This window comes from Perissodus microlepis, chromosome 12, assembly GCF_051167445.1.
Source record: "Perissodus microlepis isolate ML-2025 ecotype Zambia chromosome 12, ASM5116744v1, whole genome shotgun sequence".
Taxonomy (NCBI): Eukaryota; Metazoa; Chordata; class Actinopteri; order Cichliformes; family Cichlidae; genus Perissodus; species Perissodus microlepis.
Window position 1 is genome coordinate 32,432,381 of NC_140472.1, and position 25,788 is coordinate 32,458,168.

At 40.7% G+C, this 25,788-nt stretch overlaps 1 protein-coding gene and 5 non-coding genes across 6 annotated transcripts in view; 1 reads left to right on the forward strand and 5 right to left on the reverse strand.

Moving 5' to 3' along the window:
- LOC146376692 (stromelysin-3-like) overlaps positions 1–25,788 on the forward strand; it is a 35,777-nt gene that overhangs the window by 4,132 nt on the left and 5,857 nt on the right. Inside the window, exons 2-5 of the mRNA XM_084946031.1 lie at positions 10,929–11,149; positions 20,408–20,551; positions 22,651–22,784; positions 24,460–24,755. Of these exons, the coding sequence (XP_084802157.1) occupies positions 10,929–11,149; positions 20,408–20,551; positions 22,651–22,784; positions 24,460–24,755 (795 nt within the window). The remainder of the gene's footprint in view (positions 1–10,928; positions 11,150–20,407; positions 20,552–22,650; positions 22,785–24,459; positions 24,756–25,788) is intronic.
- trnac-gca (transfer RNA cysteine (anticodon GCA)) lies at positions 12,524–12,595 on the reverse strand. Its single transcript has one exon. It is a non-coding gene; the product is annotated as a tRNA-Cys (tRNA).
- Positions 13,282–13,353, reverse strand: trnac-gca (transfer RNA cysteine (anticodon GCA)). The gene has a single exon. It is a non-coding gene; the product is annotated as a tRNA-Cys (tRNA).
- Positions 14,027–14,098, reverse strand: trnac-gca (transfer RNA cysteine (anticodon GCA)). Its single transcript has one exon. It is a non-coding gene; the product is annotated as a tRNA-Cys (tRNA).
- Positions 14,911–14,982, reverse strand: trnac-gca (transfer RNA cysteine (anticodon GCA)). The gene has a single exon. It is a non-coding gene; the product is annotated as a tRNA-Cys (tRNA).
- On the reverse strand, positions 20,698–20,769 carry trnac-gca (transfer RNA cysteine (anticodon GCA)). Its single transcript has one exon. It is a non-coding gene; the product is annotated as a tRNA-Cys (tRNA).

Genomic DNA, 25,788 nt, shown 5'->3' on the forward strand with positions numbered 1-25,788 from the left:
ATAGCTGGCTAAATCCACAAAGAGCAGTGAATTTTGAGTGAGCAGCATTGGTCAGCTGATCAATGCCTGACATGTTAACCTGCCCTGCTGTTGTGCTTCTATTGTTTTGAATAATTTCACATATTGTTTTCCACATTCTTTCAATTCTTTCCTCTTTTTTAATTTAAAGTAATCAGACATCAGATCACTGCAGTGTTGTTATGACACATTGTCACGGTGTGAAAAAATATTGCCTAGCAACACATTGTCAGAACTATGTTGCACCTGTGGCGAAAATGCTTTTATGACTCCTGGTCATTTCATGGGAAAGTGTAATCTGCAGTGTTGTCAGTTTTTTCTCTCTTTCTCTGTTTTTTGACAACGGAGTGAGCGATCACACAAGCCCGGTCAGGCCCGTGTGTCTGTGGCATTCAGGGCAGTGGGATACATAGCGCCTGTTTTCTCTGGGGTAAGGGGGCCGTAAGAGCTAACTGTTTGCATTTCGCTTTTGTCAGTAAAACCGGAGTGCCCCTTGGTTTTCCCGGTCTGTTTTTTTCCATCACGTTGATGCCATTCAAGCAAAGGGATTGGCCGGGGAACCGTGAGAGCAATGGTGACATCAGAGCCAGCCTAGGTTCCCATCAAGCGGATCTGGGTCACAGCTGCAGCGGGCTGAAATTGTCGAATGTGACACCACAGGAGGGGGATACACTTAAAAAGTACATGCACCCCTCCTTAATACAGCTTTTGTTATTTAAGAGGAGGAGCCTCATTCTGAATCCTTTACTGACAAGGTGAGAGGAGGTGGAGGGTATCAGACCTTTATATTTCCAGTTCAGGTTACTCTACTGACTGAATGCAATGTCTCCCAGAGAATTACACTGTATTTGTGTCTGTAGTGGGGCAGTAGGTGTGCACACACAAGGTCAGACTCCATACTCTTGGACTGTTGCTGCAGGAGGTAGTTTCACTTTGCAGCCTTGGTGAGCTCGTCATAGCGGCACATAAACCAGTTGCCCACCTGCAGCAGTTTCTGGTTAGATGCAAGTGTAGATGCAAGAAAGCTGGATGACATCGAGGCTGTAACCTAACCAGCGTGCCTCGAGGTAAACATTTTATGGAAAGGGTTGGGGGAAAAAATCGATATAGCAATGGTATCGTGATATTTTGAGTGGCAATACAGGAACACCAGTTATCATTATTTTATTAAAATATTCTGGGATTACTATGAATAAGAGGGCTCATTTCATTCATCACATTTACGAGTTAATGTTAGCAAATCTACATTAAATCGGCTCAACGGAAAAACCTCCAACACAGAATTCTGGGAGTCGGAGTTCTGGCTGAATTCTAGGGCATCAAATACGTATGTCACAAAATGACACCCAAATCAGTTCAGAGCTTTTATATAATGTGTTATTTATGGATTTTTGGTTGATATTTTGTCCGTCTTGGTTCAAAATAAACTAGAACTAAATGAAATTAGAGATAATTTATTTGTTTCTAAGTGAGGAAATCTACAAATTTAGCGAGGCATCAAAAAATAATGTCCTCCACTGTAATCGCAGACTGATATCAGACAGACTCAATCTTTAGTCTTTAGGTGTTAGTGAAAAAAATAACTGAAATCAGATAACTTTATCTTATTGGATAAAACAGATAAAGACAAAGTTTTACTTTGAGGACATAATTTGCAGTTGAAAAAATGTGATTAAGCAGTAATTCACCATAATGTGAGAATATATTAAAAATCGCAATAATATGGCACCGAGAGGGAAGCGTTGCAATAATATTGTAATGTGGGTAAAATCTGTTGATTCTCACTTATAAAGTATTCATAATAAAGTCTTTAAGACTCTAAGATGGATTTATGGATTTCTGTCTCAGGTGTTTTGTAGGAGCAGGTCTCACCTGTTGTTTTGTTGTCTTAAACTAAATAAAGAACAACTGAAAACTCAATTTACACAGTTCGAGCAGCACTGCTTATGCACCCAAAAAGGTTATGAGTGCATAGGCTACATATAAAAGTATATATAGCGACTGTATATAGTGATGTTACCCACTTGTTAGTATTGGCATGCAGCGTTTCAGGTTGGTGCTAAAGCTCAAACTGCGTTACTGTAAAAACAAATCTGTTGAACAATTTTGTATTTGGATTTTACTGGTCCAGTCCCCAATAAAACTTGAGCCTGATTAATCTGTGGTAGGAACGTGACCAATCAATCACATCTGTTAGACACAGCGCATACGTTCTTCTCAAGAGTTAAACATCTGTTGGTGCCAGATTTGCTGTTTGTTCTGTTACCGTACACCAAGTAGTCGTGACTGATGCAGGCTGATGTTACTCAGTCGGTGGGGAAGTTCTGTAATTGTGAACCCTTGAGCACAGCATTTTGCCGTCGCCATCTTGGTGTTTTGAAACCAGATGTGATGAGCGAGGGGCGAGAAACAGGGCACTGCACATGCTCATTGGCTAATAATTTGTGATTGGTGAAATGGCAAAAAAAAATGACCACAGTCGTCAGGGAAGAGTTTACAGAGCTCATGGATCACATGAGCTGGAGTCATGTCTCAATGAAAGGTGATGCCCCCCGCTGGCTGGTAAAAAAGTTGTGATGCCCTTCCCTATTGGCTTCACTTTTCAGGTCTGTAGGCTACGTGCGTCATTTCTACTGTCTATGAGCCAAATTATAGAAGCTTGCACAGCAGTAGTAGTAGCATCTAGCTAGAAAAGAGGAGGAGAAGATTGAAGGCTGAAAAGCATAACAAAGATTTTAAAGATTTTTAACCCACAGCAGCTCAGAAACAGGTAAGGAAAAGAATTCAGGTAGCATAGCATAGCTACTGAAAAGGCCACTGCTTATTGGACATCCAGGACTCTTTAATGTTATCATTTAAGTTCAGCTAGACTGCACACATGTTGTGTTTGGCCCTTTTTTGCCGTACGTGTGAGGTGTTTCTGTAGCTTACAGCAATTCTCAGTTAAAATTTATTTATACAACAAAAGTTAGAAACACAGCATCAGAGCAAGATCAGCAACAACCAGTGTGCATGCACTTGGCAACAGCGGGGCTGAAGAACCCCCTTTAAAAAGGAAGTTTGGTGCCTTGCTGCAGGATTTTTCCCTTCTCTGGAAAGAAATCCTGTTAAAACTAGTCCAGATGTTGAAGGCTTGTACCTGATGTCCTCACTTTAACTCTGGCACGTCTTACTTGTGTTGTTTAGTTTTCTCTAAAAGCCGAATAGCAAATCACACCATAGTAACCTTAAAGAAAAGCCAGCTGATTTTCCTGGTAGTTTGCTCTCCTGGGGTTTTTCTCTAATTAATAATCACAATCAGCAGTGAAATCATCCTGCGGCCAGGCGAACAGGAGATCTGCGAGTCTGAGGTCATATGAGGAAGCGTTTTGGGTTTTTTTCTTGACAGGAAAGATAAGAGATTCAAGCAGATGCCCAGATGGTTTGTATCACCTTCAACTGCCGGGTGTTTCTGATTATCAGAAGATAAATTGGATTAGCGAAGTAAGAAGGAAGATAACAAAGTATTTCTTGATGAAAAATTGTTATACTCCCACATCCCCACCCCCACCCCCCATCTAGTACAATAAATGTTTTCCTACTGTAAGCAATCCTTTTCCCCGTTGTTTCAGTAAGAGCACACCCTTCAAATTGAATCCTTATCTGTCTCCTCAAGTAAACACTCACTTATGACTTACTTCCTGTTATCCGGATTAGGTTTAGACTGTTTCTTTTGGATACTCAGATATCATGTTGATGAAAAAATCTTTACACTTCTTGTTTTTCTGCCATAAAAAAGACCATTGTTTGAAGCACTGGCAGCATCACCTGTCGCCTCTTTGAAACTTTTTTCACTTCAGACATCGACGCACCCTGGGGTCCTTTTCCTTTTCACCAGTCTGTGCTACTCTCTGAGTTTCAAGAAGATGTTTTCATATCAAATTTTATAATTTCCTTTTTTTATGTAGCCAATTTCCTTTATACTTAAGCTGCAGTTATAGATTTCCTACGGTCCTTATTCAAAACACATGTTGTGTGGACGTAATTCACTCTGCTGTACTGAAGCAAAGGGTCTATAAAAATGTGACTTTTTCAGAAGAATCTCCCCCAGATGCATTTTTTAAATAAAAACAATGTCTATCATAAAACTACAGTTAACAAATCTGGCAAATATATACAGTAAATCTTGAGCCACCCCTTATTTTTTATATTTTGCTTCCAAAGAGACTGGCTCTCTTTTCATTTTTAAACTCTGACTATAAATCATTGAAGCATAAAAAGACACCTAATTTAAGGGATGAAATAATGTTGTGTCTACCAATAACAGACAACTGAGCAAAGTAACAATTTCAAATAGTATCTTTTAGCACTTTGTTATAGCAACTCGTCACAAAAACACATTTCCCCCCATTTCTTTAGCTGAATCTATGAAAAATGCCAGCGATAACACAGTTCAGATGCAGAGAAAAGTGAGTGAGTATCTACGTTTGTGCTTTTTTGGTTGGTAATTGTAACATTTTTACTGTGTTAGACTTTTATTCAGTATTTTAGAGGTGCATTTCTTGACTCCAGCTGTGTTTGTTAGCGTTTGAAAGGTTTTGTCTGCTGTGATGGTGAAATAATTATATAAATAGTATGAAATTGAACAGAAGAGTTAAATTTATAATAGGAACTCTCTTTCGATCTGTGTCTATGCTCTGTGTCTGTCAAAGACTATACAAAAGGACACTAAGGAATGTCAGTGGCCCAGAGGAAACCTGGCTTTAAAATTTAAAGTTAAACCAGTCATTAAACATTCACAAAAAGCTGAAGTATAAACATGTAAACTAAAGTCATCACAGGTACATTCCTCTGGTAATTTCCTTCTTCAGTTAAAAAATATGAAGTTGGAATAACTACTCCAGAAGTAGTTGCATGTGCTTTCACTAACAGCTTTCCCAAATGTCTGTAACATATTAACTGAAGGACCTCTCTGCTCGTGTGAAGATGTGCTGTGGATGAAAGTGTTTTTCTTCTTCAAACGAGTGGAAACCATCTCCCTGGAGGTTCTCTGTCACATCAGTGACCCGTCGGGGGTTGTGGTGGATTTTTTGTCAGACTGGAGACGCTCTTCAGACGCACTGTGCCCAGACTTGTCTCTCTGTGCTCTCTAAATACCACTCGCAGATCTCCTGCACTGCTTCTTGCAGATCTTGTCAACATTGTAACCAGAAGCTAGATGTGTCCGTGCATGTAACGGATGACCCCCTTCGCCGCCACCATCGCACACCCCCTCCACATGCTCTCAGCGTGAGTGAGCATCTTCTACGCCTTCGGGCTTTTTGGAGATTTCGTGTCTCATCGCTAACTTGCATTCTCAGCAGAAAGTGACAGATTAATTGTCCTGAAGGTAGTTTTTCATTTCTTTCTCAAACATCATCACACACTCTCCTGACAGGATTTCCATTGTCTGTGTGTGCGCACCTGCAACATCCAAGTCTCATCAGCAAAGTTGTGGAGGTGGCATCAAACAAAGCGGTCTTTCATATAACTGAGCTCAACCTAAAATGTTGGTAAGACAGAACACGTTTATCCTAAAATATACCCCCAAAAAACTCATTGTTTTCCAAAGATTCTTCTTTTAGGTTAAATATATGCTGTTTGGAGCTGCACTCGGAGTCTGAAATTAACTTTTTATCTGCTGAAGATTAAAAATCCATCAGCTTGTTTTCTAACTGGGAAAAATAATACGTCAGATTCTGTTTCACTGCATTTCATCAACGACATCGGCTAAGATATTATCTCGAGTACAAACTAAAACACATTTAGGTGAAGATAATACCTGTGCTTGGATTTAACCTTGAACGTCAGTGAACCTGTTAGGAATCAGGCACATTTATGACTGCGGGGTCACGCGGGTCAAACAGTCCATTTGACACACAGCTGGGGAGGCTTAGTCTTCAACAGGATTTCTTTGAAATGACCAAGCAGTGCCCCCCCACACCCCAACCCCGTGTACCCAGCGCCAGGTATAGTTTTACGACCCTGAAAGCCGACACTCGCTCACCTCAGCACTGATGTGATTGGGATCAGGTGGGGGGCAGCTTCAGTCTAAACTGTCTCGTTTAGAGCCCGGGGTTGGCTGGTGTCCAGGTGATTCACAGTTCAAATCCCCGTCATCAACACAAACCACAGAGGCTTCGTGCTGTCCTGTCAGCAAAACAGCTATCGTTATTATGTTCAAACACCTGAGATGATAACGACCAGGGGTGGAAAAACAACCAGGCAAAGATTGTAACTTATATCACAAAATACCTTTAAGGTTTTTTGGGGGGTTTTTAAGTTAGCCTATGTGAGGCTTGGGGATGGTTTGCACAGAAGGCATTGCCCCAGTGCTGCCTAAAGGTTAGAACAGGCCATGACCTCTTATGGTGATGAAAGGTGTTTTTAAAATGTGTTTTTATCTGTCTGCGTTGCTGCATTGTGCTTGTAATTATCACTTGCACAGATAAACAATCTCAAGAACACAAACACGAGCAAGAGGTCAACCTCAGTGACTCCAATTTACCGAGGTGAGGCCTAAGAGACGGATAGCAGCTGCAGTCATTTGTGTGGATGTGTGTCAGTTAAAGCAGCCACAGCGCTAACTTTAAGCCTCACCAGTCTCCAAATTGAAGCGTTATTACAACAAAAACATCCATACAGTTAATAAGGCGAAGGGAACTGTACATGACGACAAAAACCTTTTTTTATACCGGGCTGCAAACATATGTTTCTTCTGCAAAGTTGGACATGTTAACATGGGAATCTGTGGCGATTGACTCACTTGTGGAGACAGCCTCAAGTGGCCGTTAGAGGAACTGCACTTTTTGGCACTTACCAGCTGTACTGTTTTACTGTTTCTGCTTGAGGCGAACTGGCAGAGAGGAAGTGAAACATCAAAAGTGCAACAGAATGACCAAAAAAATGAAAACAAAACCTTAAAGCCATGATAAAAAAAAAATGTGATACATTTTGCATAATCTGTAATTAATTAACTAAATGAACATGAACTCACAGGCTTTGCCAAGTAAGATATGTTCTGTGCTTGTAATGTTTTCCTCCAGTTTAAGATCAGCAACCATTAGATAGATAAGTTTCAGAACACATCGTATCGCGATAAGGGTTTTGTTGTTTATCTGAAGTTTTTGTTGTCAGTATGAACCGCAGGAAGGCAGATAATAGCGCAGAGACAGAAAGCTCGCATCAGACTGGTGCTCAAGGAAGAGCAGAAAGAAGCCGAACAAGGTGTAAGCTTTCCAAGGCTGCCTTCGAAATCTCATGGGGGGGGGACTCTGTTTAAAAGGCCTTTTTGTTCAGTCGTAACAACACTAACAAGCCATTTAAAGAAAAGCTGCAGGACATGAGTAGAAACATTCCCCCGAACACGAATAAGGGCTTTCTGCAACAAAACAAGCAGCTGAAATCTCCTTTAAACAAAGTGAAACGCGGGAGGTGGAGGGCCGTGTATGCGTAGTGTTTGTTCTGCAATCCAGATCCATCAGTCACTGCGTTTCTGCAGTCTGGAGCACATTCCACAAATCCTGCTGGGTTTTGTTCCCCATAACCTACCTAACAGCGACACAGTAGAGTCCTGCAGAGCAGAGCGAGTCAGGCTCATTTAAGCACAGCACATGCACCACTGTGACCGTACTCAGATAAGCATTCTTCGTTTAATTATTTTGCTTTTACAGGTTGTGTGGCTTTAATGGGAATTCATGTTGGGCTTTTGATATAGTAAAGGTTAGACCTGGCTTTCTGTCAGCACTGCAAAACCTCTGTAACATCAAAGTAATGATGCACGACGGGTTGAAAATACATTTTGGCCTTTTAATTTTGCAAACAGGTGACATAAAGTTTTGCAGAACCCATTCACTGGATAGCTTTGTTTCATTATCCTGCACCTTAAGTGTAAATAATTAGCGTCTTCTTTCTGTGGCTATAACTGCAAAATCCTCTGTCATAATGAAGCATTTAATTTAAGCAGGTTTAATGCTTCATGTTTGATTTATTTCCTCTGCCAGTGGTGAAAACTCTTAAGGAGAACCTTTTTATGCTTTTCCTTTCTGTCTTTTCTGTCATATAAAATGGTTTATTGTCATATTAATGAACATGGCCCAATTGTCAGAACATGTATTATTATTACATTTATCTTGGTTCACCCCTCAGGTCATCCCCAGTCTCAAAATGGCGTTTGTTAGCTCCTCTCGCCCTTCCTTTAAGCCACAAATGCCCAAAAAACATAGCCATGTATGGTGACAGTAACCACTAACACACCCAGCTGAAGTCTATCTGTGTTTGAGGTCAAGGTTACCTCAGTGCAGTGCACTACTGGGTTCACTATATTATCAATATCCCTTTCCTGTGACATAATTCAGATCAAAGAGTAGAAAAAACTGCATGAAACTGAAGATTTAGGGCAATCTGAGTCTTGTGTTAAATTGACCTTATCATTTTGAATTTGGGCCATGTTTAATCTGAGCACCAACAAACGTAACACATATTTTTAAACTGTTTTTAAACTAACAATGAGTCTTAAAAACCTACAGATTTCCCACCTTTTATATTAATTGTGCAGCAAAAGTCTCATCTTGAAACATCCCACAAGCATGTAAACTGATAAACAAATGCTAATTCCTAAATGCCAAGGAGAACTAGTGCTCAAAGGGAAGATGCATCCATCCATGCATGCTTCATTATTTCACAAAAGGACAATATCTGCAAATGTCGGCGCTGCACTGGCCTGTGGGAAGATTCACGGGCACTGATAATGGAGGTAATTTGTTTCATCTGTACGTATATCGATAGTGTCTTTTCCCACAGGTTTTTCTGAGTGGCACCGGAAAAGGAAATGCACATCATTTTGTGATAGGATGAGTACACCCAACAGTTCCCTGCAACTGCAGAGCTGCAGATGCAGTTTTGCTTTAGGCTGAGGACAGAGTGAGATGAGGAGGTGCAGATGGGATAGATCCGCTCTGTAATTTGCTTCTGTGGAAATAAGCAGAGGCATTTCCTCTTGATCTAGCAGGGGGAGGGTGGTATTAATGATAATGGGACATTCTGGGACCAACTGGCTCTTAAACTGAGGAAAAATACATGACTCAGTGACCTGATTATGAGGTTATGCTGTCATTAACCTCAGGGTTCAAAATGACGATGATTCAAATCCAGAGAACATTGACCTCTGCCTCAGGGCTTTCTGTAGTTTGTTTTTGCTTCTCTCCCTTCTTATTACTTATTTTCTTTGTCTTGTTTCTTCTTTTCTTCTTTGTTCTTTTTAACTTTATGTCCCAAGTCAAATATCCCAACAACTTATAGTTGGATTATCACTCAGTTTGCCTCACACATTCACATTCCCTGCACCACGAATCATAACAACTTTTGGTGAATTTGTAGCAACTTCACAACTGATAAGATGCACATATTATAGCAACAACTGTGTGTGCAGAGCCAAGCATTCACCCTCTAACAGCAAACTTTAGGTCATTCAGACTGAAACATTAGCGATTGCCTGCAGAGGCAATGAAAAATGTTGTAAGACTTCTGATAAACCCAGTAGATATCAGAATAAAGCAACACTTCCTCTTCTATGCGTCCATCAGTGTTTAATTTAAGACTATATATGCAGAGCATTTCTAAAAATCTGGTTTTCAGATTGCATATCAGCACATGCCTCTGTTGCTCTCCACAGGGAGAGTTTGCCTGCATGCACTTGAGGACTGCGCAAATGGGATTTGCAAATACTTCTTTGACTAAATACTGAGTAGAAATGGAAACCTAAAAGGGGGGCAGCTGTGGGTCAGGAGGTAGAGTAGGTTTTCCACTGATTAAAGAGTCAGGTTTGAAAAGTCACCAGTTCTTTCACGTGCTAAAAATGATTGGTTCAAGCATGGGCAGCACAGTGTGGGACAACCACATAGCTACAGCACACTTAATCTAAGCTGTCATGTTTCTGCATTTCCATCTAACGCCATGACATCATATCTGGCTTCACTAATCTCACAAACAGCTGCAAACAAAACAGCAATTGTAAAAATACGGGCTTATCTAGGGGGTCATCGCAAAGGCACCATCTTAACAACTGGCCTCCCGCTGCCGTCATCTCAGTGAGGCCTTGTTCTGCTGAAGGTCTCTTCCTGTTAAAACAAAGCAGATCTTTTTCACTTCCACACTGGCCTTTACGTTAAAGTAAAACCTGCCCTGTGGCTGCTTTTGTCGTGAAACTGAATTGAAGTTTATTACAACCACAACATTTTTAGAAGTGCAATGACATTATATTTTAATTGGCAAGAATCTTTTTCTTTTTTTGTCTTTGATAACATCTGGAGGAAGTTTCTGGTGTTTCTGGGCAGTCTTCTGTTATCGAGCTGCACATACTAAACAAACATCCGATAATTCTTTCCTCAGATATATGAAACAGTAGTTTGGAAATAATCAAATATTGTTATTTGTGTAATTGTGCCTCTTATTAATGCATCAATTCTAAATAACGGCCAGATCGGATGCATTTACATGACAGACTTCAGTCTCCCTGTTAATTAATATGCATTGCTCCATTTAACTAAAATAAACACAAGCTTAAAGGTCAATTTTGTGTGTTGGGCTGTGATATCAATTGCAGGAGAAACTGGGGCTCATGCAAACTCTATATAGCCGTGAGGCCTATGTAATCAGATTAGGTAAGTAATTGTGTCAGATTGCTTTTAGTTCAGTGGGTTAAGTTACTACTTACAAAAAGCTGCCAAGTAATTTGTATTCACTGACATGTTCAAAGTAATCTGATCCAACCCTGCCTACAGCAAACTGCAGTGGTGGTAAGTACTGACCCACAAGGTCACGTACAGACATGCCAAGTTGTCCCTGCCTATGAAAGCATGACGTTGTCTAAATAAACCACGTTGTTGTTTCAGGTCTCTGAAAACTTTCAGGAGCTGAAGAAGAGAGCAAAAGCACCTCAAACTCAGGAACTGGTTAAAGAGCCACACTCACTGACAAACAGCACATTGAACCATCCCCGCTGTGGCGTACCGGACTACCCCACCAAGGAAGAGTGGCGGCACCGGGGGCGATACCGCCAGAGACGCTACACCCTGTATGGACAACGCTGGGACAAGACGGACCTCACCTATAGGTACACACTGGGGCCCTTAGCTGTGTTGTAACTATATGCTCTGCTGCATGTGTGTTTGATTATAAATAAAGCTTACAATAATAAAACGTGAACTTCTACAGTCCCGAGAGAACTCCGTGCTGATGTAAGCCACGGGATTCATCCGAAATGTGCAGCTGAAAAAGCGTCCTGCAGTGTTACCATTTGGTGCACGCACATACGATTGTTTTTCTGCTTCAGCAGGCGGCTTTTTCAGACGAGAAAAAAAACTGTTTTCTCAAACCCGAACAGCAGATGGACACAGTTAGAGATTAGATGGTGAATATGGTGGAGTATTTAGGAACAATGAGCCAAATATAGAGACTGAGAAAGTAAAGGAATTGTGGCGTCTTAGTAAAGTGTTTGGACAATGATCACAACAGCTTCAGTGCAGCCTGGTATTGATCCTCCAAATCTCTAAACATCATTCTTCCAAAAGATATTCATTCAAGTGGTGAAGGAGTAGAAAGTTATGACTGTATGGATGTGGGCAATGTCCACTCTCATCAGCATAAAAATACTTCATTACAGGATAAATGTGATCACTAAGAAATGCTTTGCAGTGACGTTTCCCTCCATCAGCTTTTAAGTGATGACACATTAACCTGTTAAAGCCTCTACCGGTGCAGTACTGTGTGTCATTATACCGTTATACAGTTCATGTCTTGCGTACCTTTAGCTCAGTTTTTAAAAACATCTGTGCACCTCAGGACCCCAACTTTTTGGTTGCAAAGCATTCAAAAACAGCAACTTCACTGATCTTTCAAATGAAACCGACTCCCTCTTACTTATACACCCAAAGGACTAATTACATGCAAACAAAATGCAATGAATTCATCAACACCTCCCATGTAAATTGGGAAACAGGGGACATCTGGATTTGAACCAGAGTCCTGTTGATCTGCACTCAAATGCTCTACCACTGAGGTATACCCCCTCAGCCAGTCGCTGACTTTATGCAGAAGCTAGACATAGGTTCCAGTCTTGGAACGTGAAGGTGATGTTGCTGTGCTTTAAAGCTGCATTCTTTGAAATGAGCAGCTCCAGAGTTATATAGAAGTTTTTGAGAAAATAACCTAGTTCTCATTTCAAGTGACATCACTTTAAGTTAATTAATAGGCATCACTTTAAAGTCATGTCTTTTCTACTTAAATTCGTGTTGACTCACTTCCTCATGTCTCTTCCGTGTTCCCATCTCCACTGGGAGACGAGGAGTTGAGCATGTCCATTTTGGGAAATGATAATGGGAGAGACTCCCAGTTAAAGTTAAAAAAATATATACACAGAAAGGCACAAGCACATGGTTTAGGGAACTCCAAGTGCTCGTCGTTATTTAAACATAGTTCTTACTTAAACAGGGGGCATCCGGATTTGAACCGGAGACCTCTTGATCTGCAGTCAAATGCTCTACCACTGAGCTATACCCCCTCAGAACCATGTTGACTGTTTGCAGAAGATGGACATAGGGTCCAGTCTTGACAAGTGAAGGTGATGTGGCTGTGCTTTAAAGCTGCATTCTTTGTAATGAGCAGTTGTATAGAAGTTTTTGAGAAAATGAACCTAGTTCTCATATCAAGTGACATCATTTTAAAGTCAAGTCTCTTCTACTTAAGTGTGTGTTGACTCACTTCCTCATGTCTCTTCCGTGTTCCCATCTCCACTGGGAGACGAGGAGTTGAGCATGTGCAATTTGGGAAATGATCATGGGAGAGACTCCCAGTTAAAGTTAAAAAAATATATACACAAAAACGCACAAGCGTATGGTTTAGGGGAGGAGTTGGGAACACTGGCGCTTGAGGCCTGGAGTTCCCCACTCCTGGTTTAGGGCATGGCTCCTTTTCAATCAACCATTGTCCATTGGTTTTTCATTTAAATAGGAATTTACTAAAGTAAAATAATCCTCATATGTCTTATACTTAGTGCCGGTGACATTGTCTTAGGCTTCTCCTTTAAGAGAACTTTCTTCTGATTGGCTGACCCCAACCAAACAAAAGGGTATGCCCAATTCGCACCACCCATTATGGCCATATTTGGTGGTTGCCATATAGTGCAGCTTGGAAAGTTTTTTTTCAACTTAAGCAAATAAATAAATGAAATACAGCTCTTACACAAACAGGGGGCACCTGGATTTGAACCAGAGACCTCTTGATCTGCAGTCAAATGCTCTCCCACTGAGCTACACCCCCACATTCTGTTAGTGTTATTGACCGTATACAGAAGATGGACATAGGGTCTTTAAAAGTGAAGGTGATGTGAATGTGCTTTAAAGCTGCATTCTTTGTGAGGTCCGGCTCCAGAGTTACATAGAGGATTTTGAGAAAATAACCAAGTTCTCATATCAAGTGACATCACTTTAAGTTAATTAATAGACATCAATTTAAAGTCATGTCTCTTCTACTTAAATGTGTGTTGACTCACTTCCTCATGTCTCTTCCTTGTTCCCATCTTCACTGGGAGACGAGGAGTTGAGTATGTGCAATTTGGGAAATGATAATGGGAGAGACGATGAGATTCCAGTTAATGCTAACAAGATTGATTCTTTATTTTCTGCAGATTTGTCAGCTGCATGTTCGTTCCACCAATCATCAAATCATCTTTTTCAGTCAGATAGGCAGCATTTAAATAGGAATTTACTAAAGTTACTTAGTGCCGGCCCTCGTTTTATCCACTGTCTGTGACATTATCTCAGGCTTTTGCTTTAACGCAGGCTTTCTTCTGATGACTTTCTATATGGACATATTAAAGGTTGTGACTCAATTCGCACTACCCAATATAGCCATATTGGGTGTAACTGCCGTGGTGCAGCTTGGAAAAGTTGTTTTTCAACTTAAATAAATAAAACAAATTCCTTATTTAAAGTGGGGGCATCTGGAGTTGAACCAGAGACCTCTTGATCTGCAGTCAAATGCTCTTCCACTGAGCTATACCCCCATTTTCTGTTATGGATTGTTTGCAAAAGATGGACATAAGTTCCAGTCTTGAAAAGCGAAGCCGATGTGGCTGTGCCTTAAAGCTGTATTCTTTGTAATGACCAGTTGTATAGAGGTTTTTCAGAAAATTAACCTAGTTTTCGTATCAACTGACATCACTTTAAGTTAATTAATGGACATCAATTTAAAGTCATGTCTCTTCTACTTAAATGTGTGTTGACTCACTTCCTCATGTCTCTTCCTTGTTCCCATCTCCACTGGGAGACGAGGAGTTGAGCATGTGCAATTTGGGTATTGATAGTGGGAGAGGCTCCCAGTTAAAGTTTCAAAAATGATACACAAAAAGGCACAAGAGTATGGTTTAGGGAAGGAGTTGGGAACTCCAGGCCCCAAGGGCCGGTGTCCTGCAGGTTTTAGATCTCACCCTGGGTCAGCATACCTGAATCAAATGATTAGTTCATTACCGGGCCTCTGGAGAACTTCCAGACATGTTGAGGAGGTCATTTAGCCATTTAAATCAGCTGTTTTGGATCAAGGACACATCTAAAGCCTGCAGGACACCGGCCCTTGAGGTCTGGAGTTCCCCACCCCTGGTTTAGAGCATTGCTATCTTTCGATCAACCAGTATCCATTGGTTTTTCAGTCAGATAGGCTGCATTTTATCCACTGTCTGTGAAATTATCTTAGGCTTCTCATTTAAGGGAACTTTCTTCTGATTGGCTGACCCCTACCAAACAAAAGGTTAAGCCCAATTCGCACCACCCATTATGGCCATATTGGGCATAACCCACCTAAATCAGTCCTTATTTAAAGAGGGGGCACCCGGATTTGAACCGGAGACCTCTTGATCTGCAGTCAAATGCTCTACCACTGAGCTATACCCCCATGTCCTTATTTGCTGCCTGTCATAGACTGTATATAAAAGATGGACACACAGCATTTTGATTGTGGTCTTGATTGTTTTCCTTTAATTTGTCATCTAAGCATTAGCAAAGAGTAACAGCAGAGCTAAAAGAGAGAAAATACACATTCAACATATGAACATTACTCTGTGTTCACATCTTGTTCCTGCTCTTGAGACAGACTGGATTAAGGACATAAGGAAAATAATCAAAGATTACACAACCTACAGAACACTTTCAGTCGTCAACTTGACCTTCAGAAAAAGGGGTGCTGCTTTTCTTTAATCTAAAGCCGTGGCACCATCGAGCGTCTGGCGGTCGTCTGCTGGCTGCTGCCTCTCTGTCTGGCTCACCCGGTGTCCCTTTCATTGTACTCATTCTTCAACCTAACACTATACGAAGACAGGCAGAGTGAAAGCAAAAGGTGGGAGGGTGATTTTAATAGCAGCGCTGGCCACAATCTAATTAGATTCTGCTTCACAGGACCAGCTCATGGTGACACCTGACGGAGTGATGTGGTTTACCAGGATCAAGGCAACACCCAACTACGTCAAACTCTCACTGTTATGACCATAATAAGGCCCTCGTTCCTCCCCAGCCGTTGTAAATGAGTCTGATATGAGAGTGGAGCCATGCTAATGAGGCCCTGTGTTTATTTTTTATTCAGAACCAGCCAGCGTTTTGAGCTTGTGAGGCAAGCTCTGGCATGACACCGAAGTCAAGCTGGCTCAGCTGAGAGCGCTGTTGTTGTAACCGCTTGAATGGTTTTTAGATAAACTGAAAAGGAGGTCTCAGGTGGCTGCAAAAGGTTAAAGGATGGCAGGGCTGCGTTAAGGGAGATAGATTCCACGAGTTTGCTTTTTTTATATATGTTAGACTTCATTCTTTAACTTTCTTATGTTAAAAACATTTTGTCTACTGCAAGGAAGCAAAATAAGTTGTAAAAGGTTTGCTTAAACTGGTCTGCAGTGACAAACACTGCACACACATGGAGTAATGACTTGTCAGTCATACAGTAAACCAAACCCTGCTGCTTTTTGAGTTTAAAGGAGACAGAAAAACATCATAAAACCCACAGAGAAAGTGTTTCCTGTGGTCACTGCTTCACTTCAGGACTTCTAAGGAAACAAGAAGTCGTCCCTTTAGGAAGAATGCTGGTTTAAGTCACTTCAGGTATATCTTTGGCTTTTAACCCAGAAGCTGCATCCATGTTTATACAGTTTATGGTATTAAACAGCAATTTATCCAGCTGTTACAGCGCAACACCATTCATTTGGAAACAGATTGACGCAGTCTAAAGTTCTCTCTCTTTTTGCACTGCTCTCCACCAAGTCTGAGAGCATGGGCTGTGATAGTTTCAGCTGCTTCTTTTAAAGTGCTCCAAAATGGTAAATGGCCTGTATTTGTACAACTTTACTAGTCCCTAAGGACCCCAAAGCGCTTTACACATCCAGTCATCCACCCATTCACACACACAGTCACACACTGGTGATGGCAGCTACATTGTAGCAACAGCCACACTGGGGCGCACTGACAGTCCAAAAGACTTAAATATATATTTTAAAGGGAATAATTTATTATTTGAGTACCTAAGTACCTAGGTCATATTTAGATTTATTTATATATATCTTCTAATGTATAAAATATTTGAGCCATACAGGTAGATGTCTCTTAACAGAAACAATACCTGTACACTTTGTATTTGTAAAAATACACTCTAAATTCAGAATCAGACACTTTTCATTTTTCAGTAAACACTCTGTGGGTATTTCTTTTCCCACACATCGAGGTTTAAGATTTTTTTTTTACGCTATTTTGGAGGGCAAACTAAAAAGGCAGTTATTGGGATGAATGTCTGGAGTTTTTACTGCTTGTGTGTCTCCAAATTAAGACCATATTTTCCATAAAACCCCCAAAGAACAGGAGCTGATAACGACCACTGTAAATTATGGAAACGTGTCCTGTCTTCTCGATTAGTTCATTGAAGCAATGCACTAAATTCTTAGTGATGGGCTTTGTGAGCCGTTAATGTGCTCGGTTTTAAGTTGCTGTAGTTGCTTTGATTTGTTTGGTACAGATGGCTGCAATGGTTAGTTTCAGATGTTGCTTTTCTGCTGGTTTTAGTTGAAGCCATTGCCGTGTTCAGTTGAAGGCGTTACTGTGGTTGCAGAATTTGGCTTAGCTGCTGTAGTTGCCATATTTCACAGTTGCTTGAATTTTAGTGGTTGGTTTCATTTTTTTGTAGTTTAAATGTAATATTGGTGTAGCTTCAGTATTAGTTGCTGTAGTTTTACAACAATTAACAGCAACTGTAGTTTTGTAGTCTTTGGGTAAGAAAAAGTTACCCAAAAACAAGTCCACAGATGTCATGCTCAGAGCGAGAGAGGTCTATTGCAAAAGCTCTGTCTCCTTTGCCTCTCGGTCTGTTGTGCTGCACATCCAGCAGGCCCTGATCACATGACCTCAGGGACTTGCTGGGGACGTATGGATGAAAAATTTCTCTGATCCACACTGGCCAGAGCCAGAGACTTAATGTGAGCATCCAAAAGGAAGGCTGAGTCAAAAGTTACACCAAGATCTCTCATCGCTAGAAAAAGAATCTTGTTGTTGTGGAAATCATCTCAGCCAACATTAATTAAAGTCTGGCTACAGGATATCTTAGGACTCTTAAAATTGGAGAAGATAAAATTCTCCATCAGAGGCTCATCGGATAGATTTTTTACTTAAATACTTAGAAAAGTTACCAGCACGAGAAATCTCTCTGTAGTCCACCATATGACAGTGTACAAATTTTTCTGCTATTCCCGGCAGTGCCTGTTCTACCTTATAAGAATACTCTATTTAAAGATATTCCAGCATTATTAGTTTGTTTCGACCGAGGAGCAAGTAATCATTAATATTAATATTAATATTGTTACTATTGTTAATATTGGTTAAGATTTATATCATTATTGATTAATGTTAAGACCTTGTTTTTTGAGGCTTGCAGATGTTAATGTTAATATTAAACTATAAGGATACGTACTACTATCTTATTGTTGATTTCTTTTCTTGTTTTTATTTTTTGTTTTTTGTCTTTTTACTTTGTTTTGTTTTGGGTTTTTTGTTTTTTTTACTTTGTTTTGTTTTGGGGTTTTTGTTTTTTTTTGGGGGGGGTTGTTTTTGTTTTGTTTTTTTTTCTATGGGTCAATTCATTTTCTCTGTAACATATTCATTTTTACATTATTGGGAGTGGGGGGTATTCAGGTACTCATCCCATTTATGTTTTTTTTTTGTATGTTATAAAAAAGAAAAAGGAAAAGATTATTATTTCTATATGCACCTGTGTGTTTTATGACAGTTTGGTATTGAAAAATAAAAGAAAGAATAATAAAAGTTACACCAAGGTTCCTGATATAAGATTTTTCAAATGTGGTTAGGAGGCCTAGAGTTCCTCATCATTAAGTTGGATAAAATTATCTGCCATCCAACTTTTAATAGATTCAGCATCATCTGCACAGCACTGATAGGAAATAAAAGTGCTTGAAATGTACCAAAGAGGGAGTGGAAACAACAGAAACAAGAAAGGCCCCAAACCAGAACCTTGTGGCACACCGTAGACAAGAGAAGTGGAAGAAGACAGCTTAGCTTAAACAATGGAAGAGAGTTAGCCTGGTTTCATCCACTCATATGTCACATTAATGAACATTTTAGATTTTGATGTCTTTATACAATAGGAAGTTTAAAACCATAGTTTGTGGCTTGAGAGGACTCTTTACAGTGAAGCTATTCATTATGAACAGTCAGGTTGCGCGATCTGGTACCACTGTGCCAAAAAATGTTATATGGCCAGGAGCGCTACATACAAGCTAAGCACGTCCTGACAGCTCTGAGCAATCTTCTCTGTGTATTCACAGAGTTCTAAAAAACTTTACTCATGTAATTGAAAACCTCATGTAAGTCTAGATCATACTTTACAGAATTCAAGTACCATTTGTGTTAAAGTTCCCCACTTAGCACCGTACAAAGTGTAGCAACACATGGACACACACTTGTGTCTTCTTTTAGAGTACTTTCAGTTAATAGGGCCAAGAGTATTTGTTTCCCTTTTTACACCCATGGTAACAACCAAATTCAGGTGTTTAACACTTCTGCACTGTTAGCGCTGCATGGCAGATTCTGTGATGATTGGACAGTCAGGCCAGCTTGCTGCTTGTTTTCAGCAGTTATGCCTCTCTGCAGATGTTGCTGTAGTCCAGTGGGTACTTAAGCTGGAGATGTTTAAGTGTGTGGTTGCAGATGTTTCTGTTTTCGCAGTGGTTGCTTTACCTGTTGCTTTTGCCATTTATAGTTGTGCATCTTGCAGTAGTCGCAGTAGGTATTTTAGTTGCAGATGTTGCTCTGTTTGCCTGAAGAGGGTTCATGTATTTAGTTGAAGGTGATGACGTTGCTGTATTTAGGTGCAGATATTGCTGTAGCTGCAATGGGCGGTTTAGTGGCAGATGTTTCCTGGTCGTTTACTAGTTGGTTTAATTGCTGTAGTTGCAGTGGTGCAGTGGTTAGCACATTTGCCTTACACATTAACGCTTCCTGGCTCCTCCCTGGGAGGAGACACAGCGCCAGCCTCATGGGGTACTCAGTGTGCTCCCAGGGCCGGTCCCATGGATAATTGCGAGGGTTGCGTCAGGAGGAGCATCCGGTGTAAAATCTGTGCCAGGACAAACATTGCTATAGTGACCTCTCGGGATATAAGAACGCATCCGAAAGAAAGTTTCAGTGATTGGGTTAGTCAGAGTAATTACTGTGTATAGTTGTGTAATCACAGTGGGTAGGTTATTGACAGACGTTTCTGTAGTTTGCTAGTTGGTTTAATTGCTGCAGTTTCTTTAGTTTCAGTGGTCAGTTTCGTGTCAGTAGTTACTGTGTGTAGTTGGAGGTGATGCTACAGTTTTTCTGGTCGGTGTGGTTGGAAATGTTGCTGCATTCAGAAGACGTCCAAAGCTTTGCTTGCCAGAGGCTGTTGCTTCATACCAACCCCAGACAGCTGTGCATTTCCATAATATGTCACAGTAATCTCATTTACCGCAGAAGCAACATTGAGATTTGATGCAAAGCCAGTGTTGGTCCATATGATTTATGAAGCGTTTCAGTCTTCTTGGTAAAGCGTGATATTTTGGGGATTTTTGGTTTTATTTTGTGGGTTATCACACTGGGTGGTTTTATCTAAAAGGAAAGGGAGGAGATTTTACCGCAGTGTTTTGTTAGCAAGCCTGAGGGTAGAAGCACACCTCCCCGCTAAAGAGACAACTGAAGATATCTGATTAAAAGGGGGATGCAAGGCTGGTGGTCTCACTTTGCTACTGTACATCCTGTGTGTGCACATGTGTGTGCGTATGTGTGTGTGTAACACCTCTCTTCATTTCCTGCAGGATTGATGGATTTCCTTGGCAGTTTGGAGAGGAAAGGGTTCGAGGTGTCTTTCGGGATGCAGCGAAGATCTGGAGTGACGTCACTCCGCTCACCTTTACCGAGGTCCGTAATGGACACGCTGACATTCGCATCGACTTCAGAAGGTGGGAAGAATTGCTGAAAAAAATATTAAAAAGATGTGTCATTTGGTAAAGAAGAGCCTTTTTTTTTTCTTGCTGCCCCAAAATGCACAAAGAGCCAACTAATCTTTGTGTAGGAACAGCATCCAAGCTGTGATAGCTTCAAAGTCAGGGGGTACCCGGACTTGAACCGGAGACCTCTTGATCTGCAGTCAAATGCTCTACCGCTGAGCTATACCCCCACATGCCAGCTCTTTGCAGAACTGACTTATATTTGCTTTCTTTGTAAAGTCCAGCAAGTCACCTCTGTATGCAAAAAGATGGAAATTAGCCTTTGGCTATAATCTGGCATGTTTACATTCATGTAATTTTTTTTTTTTTTTACATTTATGTTCATTAACATGCACTGTCCTAAATAAATAAATAAATAAAATAAAAAAAGATAGTATAGAAGTCTATGATAAAAACCTTTGTTTTGTAATTACAGTAAACACTCTACTGCTGACTTTATGTTCTCACTAGTTCAGGTTAATACAAGATGTTTATTTCATGAATTATGTTCCTGTGCTTTCATTTATTGGTTGATGAATGAAAACAATTTCTCAACATATCGGTAAATACCTAATATTGACCGATAATGTTGCCAGTTAACCTAATTAGTTGTAAACTGTTCCTCCATTTTTCTTGCTTTAGCACCACCTTTTATTGCCGCCGTCACAACTTTTTGAGACACGTTGGTGCCATCAAAATCAAAATAAGATAATGCTGTCTCAGTTTAAGCATTTTCTGAGTTCTATTGTGAATAAAATGAGATTACATTTACATTTTTAGAGTTGTAGTTGTAGTTGTGAGTTAGATCCAGCATAGATCATTTTGAACTAAAGACAAAGATCTTTGCTACAGAGGGATTTCCAGAATCACAAAGATGAAAACACGAGATTACAGAGCAAGAAAAGACAAGCAGATTATACGAGAGATATAAAACTGGACTTTTGTGGGGGATCTGTGTCATCCTTGGAATTACGTAAATTCTTTTGTGAAGCTTTGATTGGTTATCAGTGGAGCGATTTTTATGTTTTTCCTCTTTTGATTCAGGTTGTGTTTTTGCTTTTGAATTGATTTTATCCACTCTTATAGAACCAACTACAGATGAATGATAAGATAAAGGAAAAACCAGCATTAAATGCCCCAGTAACCTTTACGGCCACCAGGTGCTCGATTATTCAGGTCTATGAGCACATCTGGAGGGTTGATTACCTTTCTTCCCAAATATATTCTATTATTTTTTCTTGCGCTAGTAGTGATGGAGAGTGAGGTCACACATTAATCCAAGATGTCCCATTGTTGTTCATTTATGACTACAAAGACCAAAACATACGGTTCATTTTCCTCAAATATATATAATCAGCAAATCGTTTAGTGATCCCTGTTAGTGATGCCTGGGACAGTTCAGCCATAACTTTAGACTTTTCCTGCTCATTCATGCTTGGAACGATCTTGTTACCGAAGTGGACACGCAACGGGATATCATAGCGTGGCTCAAGCACGTTCATCATATGTTTAAACCCCTTGTTTTGCACAACAGAATATGGCCTCATGTCTGCAGCCATAAACACCTTTTTTAATAGCTTTAGCCCGGTCGGATTGGGCAGCAAAGGGCTACTTAAATGCCGCGAACTTCTCTGCTCCTCCACTTGGACCGCTAGCGCTGGCCATAACTATCGCTTGACAGACTGACCACGTGCACCATACACACACTTTTATTTTCTTTTTCGAATCTTCGGATCACGTGCGTGCCGAACCGTGGAGTGGGATTGGTTCAGATCACGGATCAACAGTGATCCGTTGCACCACTAGAATGCACACTTAAAGGATATAGGGAACTACAGGGATCTAGGAGCAGGGGAACACACAACACTGAGGGACAACAAGCAAAAGAAGAGATGAGCAGTACATTGTTAATTTATCCAAATGTGCTTATTCTTTCTGCTAGTGTTGAATCCTCCCTTAAAGCTGAAGCTGACAGATGAACGTTTAGAATCTTTTGTCTGTAAAGCTGTTAAAAGGTTTCTTGTCAGTGCCTTTATTGCTCATCGGAGTGTTTGTTTTATAAAAACCTGCAGTTTATGGCATGGAGACAACCTTCCCTTTGATGGCCGGGGTGGCATTCTTGCTCACGCTTTCTTCCCTAAAACACACCGACAAGGTGAAATTCACTTTGACGCTGATGAGTCATGGACACTCGGAAACCACATGGGTGAGTGTATGGCTGAGTTTATTTTTTATTGCTGGAAGCTGTGCATAAAAACTGTGAAATGAATAGAATTACAAGAGTTGTGATTACTGTCTGAATATCTCCATTGTCTGCTGCTGTCGCTGTCACTTGTTTCCCAGCAGAACATTTGTTTCAGTAAATAGCTGCCATGTTTTGTGGAGTTGCAGAAGGCATTCATCTGTGGCTCTCAGTAATATCCAGCCTATTGTTATGGGTTTTCGATCCCCGTATACCATAACAGGAGCTTGGTTTTCATTGCTAGCAATAATTCATACTGCTGATTTAGTTCTTAATTTTTACTGACAGAATTATTGGGCACAGCAAAGGGACAGAGGGGGTCAGTGGTTAGAGGATTTTGTCTTTGCTTTGTTGGGCAGCTTGAAGTCAGGTGTTAAGAACCTTGATTGGGAATTTGGTTAAAGTGTGAAGCCGTGGTTCTCAGTATGAAAAGGATGGTGTATGTACTCTGGGTAGAGATCTTTGGAAGAAGTGTCCCAAGAGGGCAAGAAAGAGTGGAAGAGATTGATGGAGAGGGTTGTGCAACATTTACAATGATGCAGATGGTCTAACGGTAAAGACAGATGAACATGAAAGTAGAATTGTAACTTTATGGTTGATTTAAGTTCCTGGCCTCACTTTGGGTTGTGACAGAGGGAATGAGTTTGCAAATAGCAGCAGGAATGAGCAAATGAGGGCATCTGCTACGTGCTGCATGAGGTAGCGTGTAGCCTCCATTCAGAAGAGCTGGATGACATGCCCAGGGGAGGGAAGTTCCCTGTCACACTAAGATAAGATAAGTAGCTGAGGATGGATGGGTGGGTGGATGGATGGATGACTTTTGGACTAACGGACATTTTTTTCGCTTGTTTAATCAAATTATAAAGTAGTTGCCAGGAGCTTCCATAGAAGTTGTCAGGTACATTACTTTAATATATGGACTGAACTGATGTATATCTAAACTTTCATGCTGCAGTTTTTTAGATAATAGTGTTATCGCTAAGACCAAAACAAAGCAAGGCATACTTTTATATGAGAAAAGTACGAAACTGACAAAAAATAGTCCATGTTGCTGTCAGTTTCTTAAACGCAATGTTTGTGACAGTCCAGAAAATAAGTTCACTGTACCACAAATGAGGCAGTAAAACAGCCACATAAATGACATAAATGTGTTTGTACTGGAAACATCATCAACAACATCTGTGTATTGTTTTAGACTCACAGATGTTTTTGTTGTCTTGAGGTGACCAGCTTTGGCTGGGGAGACAACGTCACTTTTTCAATCATGTTTTCTTGAAGTCATAGAGTGCTTGTCACACCTTGCAGCTAATTTAATATTGCCAGTAAGAAGTATGTCGCTGAATCGTCCAGAGTACCCAAAAGTAACTCGTGCAGGCGTGCAGAAACTCCAGATTCAAATCGAATTCCTTATTACCGTGCACTGCTGCAGCACTGATAACGTCTGTGTGTCGGTGAAATGTGTGGCTGAGAGTAGGTATGAGTCAGCAGGGAGAGGTACTTTTTATGACTCGTTCAGGAGCCTTGGCACTGGATGGGCTTAGGTAGCAAAATCCCCACCGTGAAAGCAGGTCAAAACAAACAAAACTATCTTCAGACTTTGTTTGAACCAGGTGTGCCCCTCCATCCTTCCACCCTGCAGGCATGGACCTTCTCCAGGTTGCCGCCCATGAGTTCGGGCACGTCCTGGGCCTGCAGCACACCCGTACGAAGGGAGCCATCATGTCCCCACACTACTTCTTCGCCGACTTTCCACCCAGAATAAGCAATGACGACAAGTGGGGCATCCAACACCTGTACGGATCTCGGAGAGTTCGAGCCCCCGAACCCCAAACCACAACCGCCACCACAACCACTACCACAACTACCGCTACCACCACCACCAGCACCACCACCACTACTACTACTACTGAGAGCAACGAGATCTTCCCTACTGGAGTAAGTGAAACTGATGCAACAATCACAGAGTCATGAAAATGACCTAAATCTACACGAGAGGTTCGCTAACCGTGTGAAGTAAACCTTTACCCTGAAGCTTTATGTAGGCATTCGTGGAACCCAGAGGATAAAACTTTTGTTAGGATTTCATTATTTGCATATGTTATATCTGAATATACTATATCTTGACTCTACTATATTTCTGCTGTACGACTCAAATTAGTTGTCATTCAATTTAATAAACAGTTGAATAGTTTCCAAAACAAGAACCATAACAAGATAATGGTTTTTCTAAACAGGACAACGTTAGCCTAAACAAGTTAAAGTTTACCTAAACAGGATCACGTTAGCCTAAACATATTATTGTTTTCAAGATCATCAGGGTTGCTGATAGTCACGTTTCTGGTTTATGAAACACACTTTTGCATTCATTCTCACACTGCCCAAACAAACCTTACACCTTATAAGGATTGGCCTTACAAAGGCATTTCCGGAGCTTAAACATAGGAGAATGCAAAAAAAACCAAACAAGGTTTGTGTCTGACAATCTGACTGTAAGAGCTTATTAATCAGATTCCTCAGCAAACGCAGCTGATCCTGCTTTGATAAGACTTAAACTGGAGCTGACGTGTTGTTTCCAGCTGTTTAATAAATGCCTGCACTTTCATAGCGTACGAATCCAAAAGTGAGAGAGTCACGCACATTTATGCATGTGGCACAGAAATTATCAATCAGTTACTGATTGGTGATTAAAAGGAGTTTAGCCTTCTCTGTGTCAGGAGAGACTTTAAACGATAAAACGAATGAATTGAGTCATATTGAATTATTCATTACGCTGAGGGAGGCCCGGTCAGGACCCAACACTGGGCCACGTCGGCTTTGACACAGAGTCACAGTTTTACTGTTAAACACAGGTTGAGGAGCTTCAGTCAACTGTCCTATTCTCAGTCTTCACCTCTTCACTAAAGTCAAAGGTGTTTTTTGTTGTTTTTAAACTCAGAGTCAGTGTTTCCAGTCGAATCTGACAGCATGG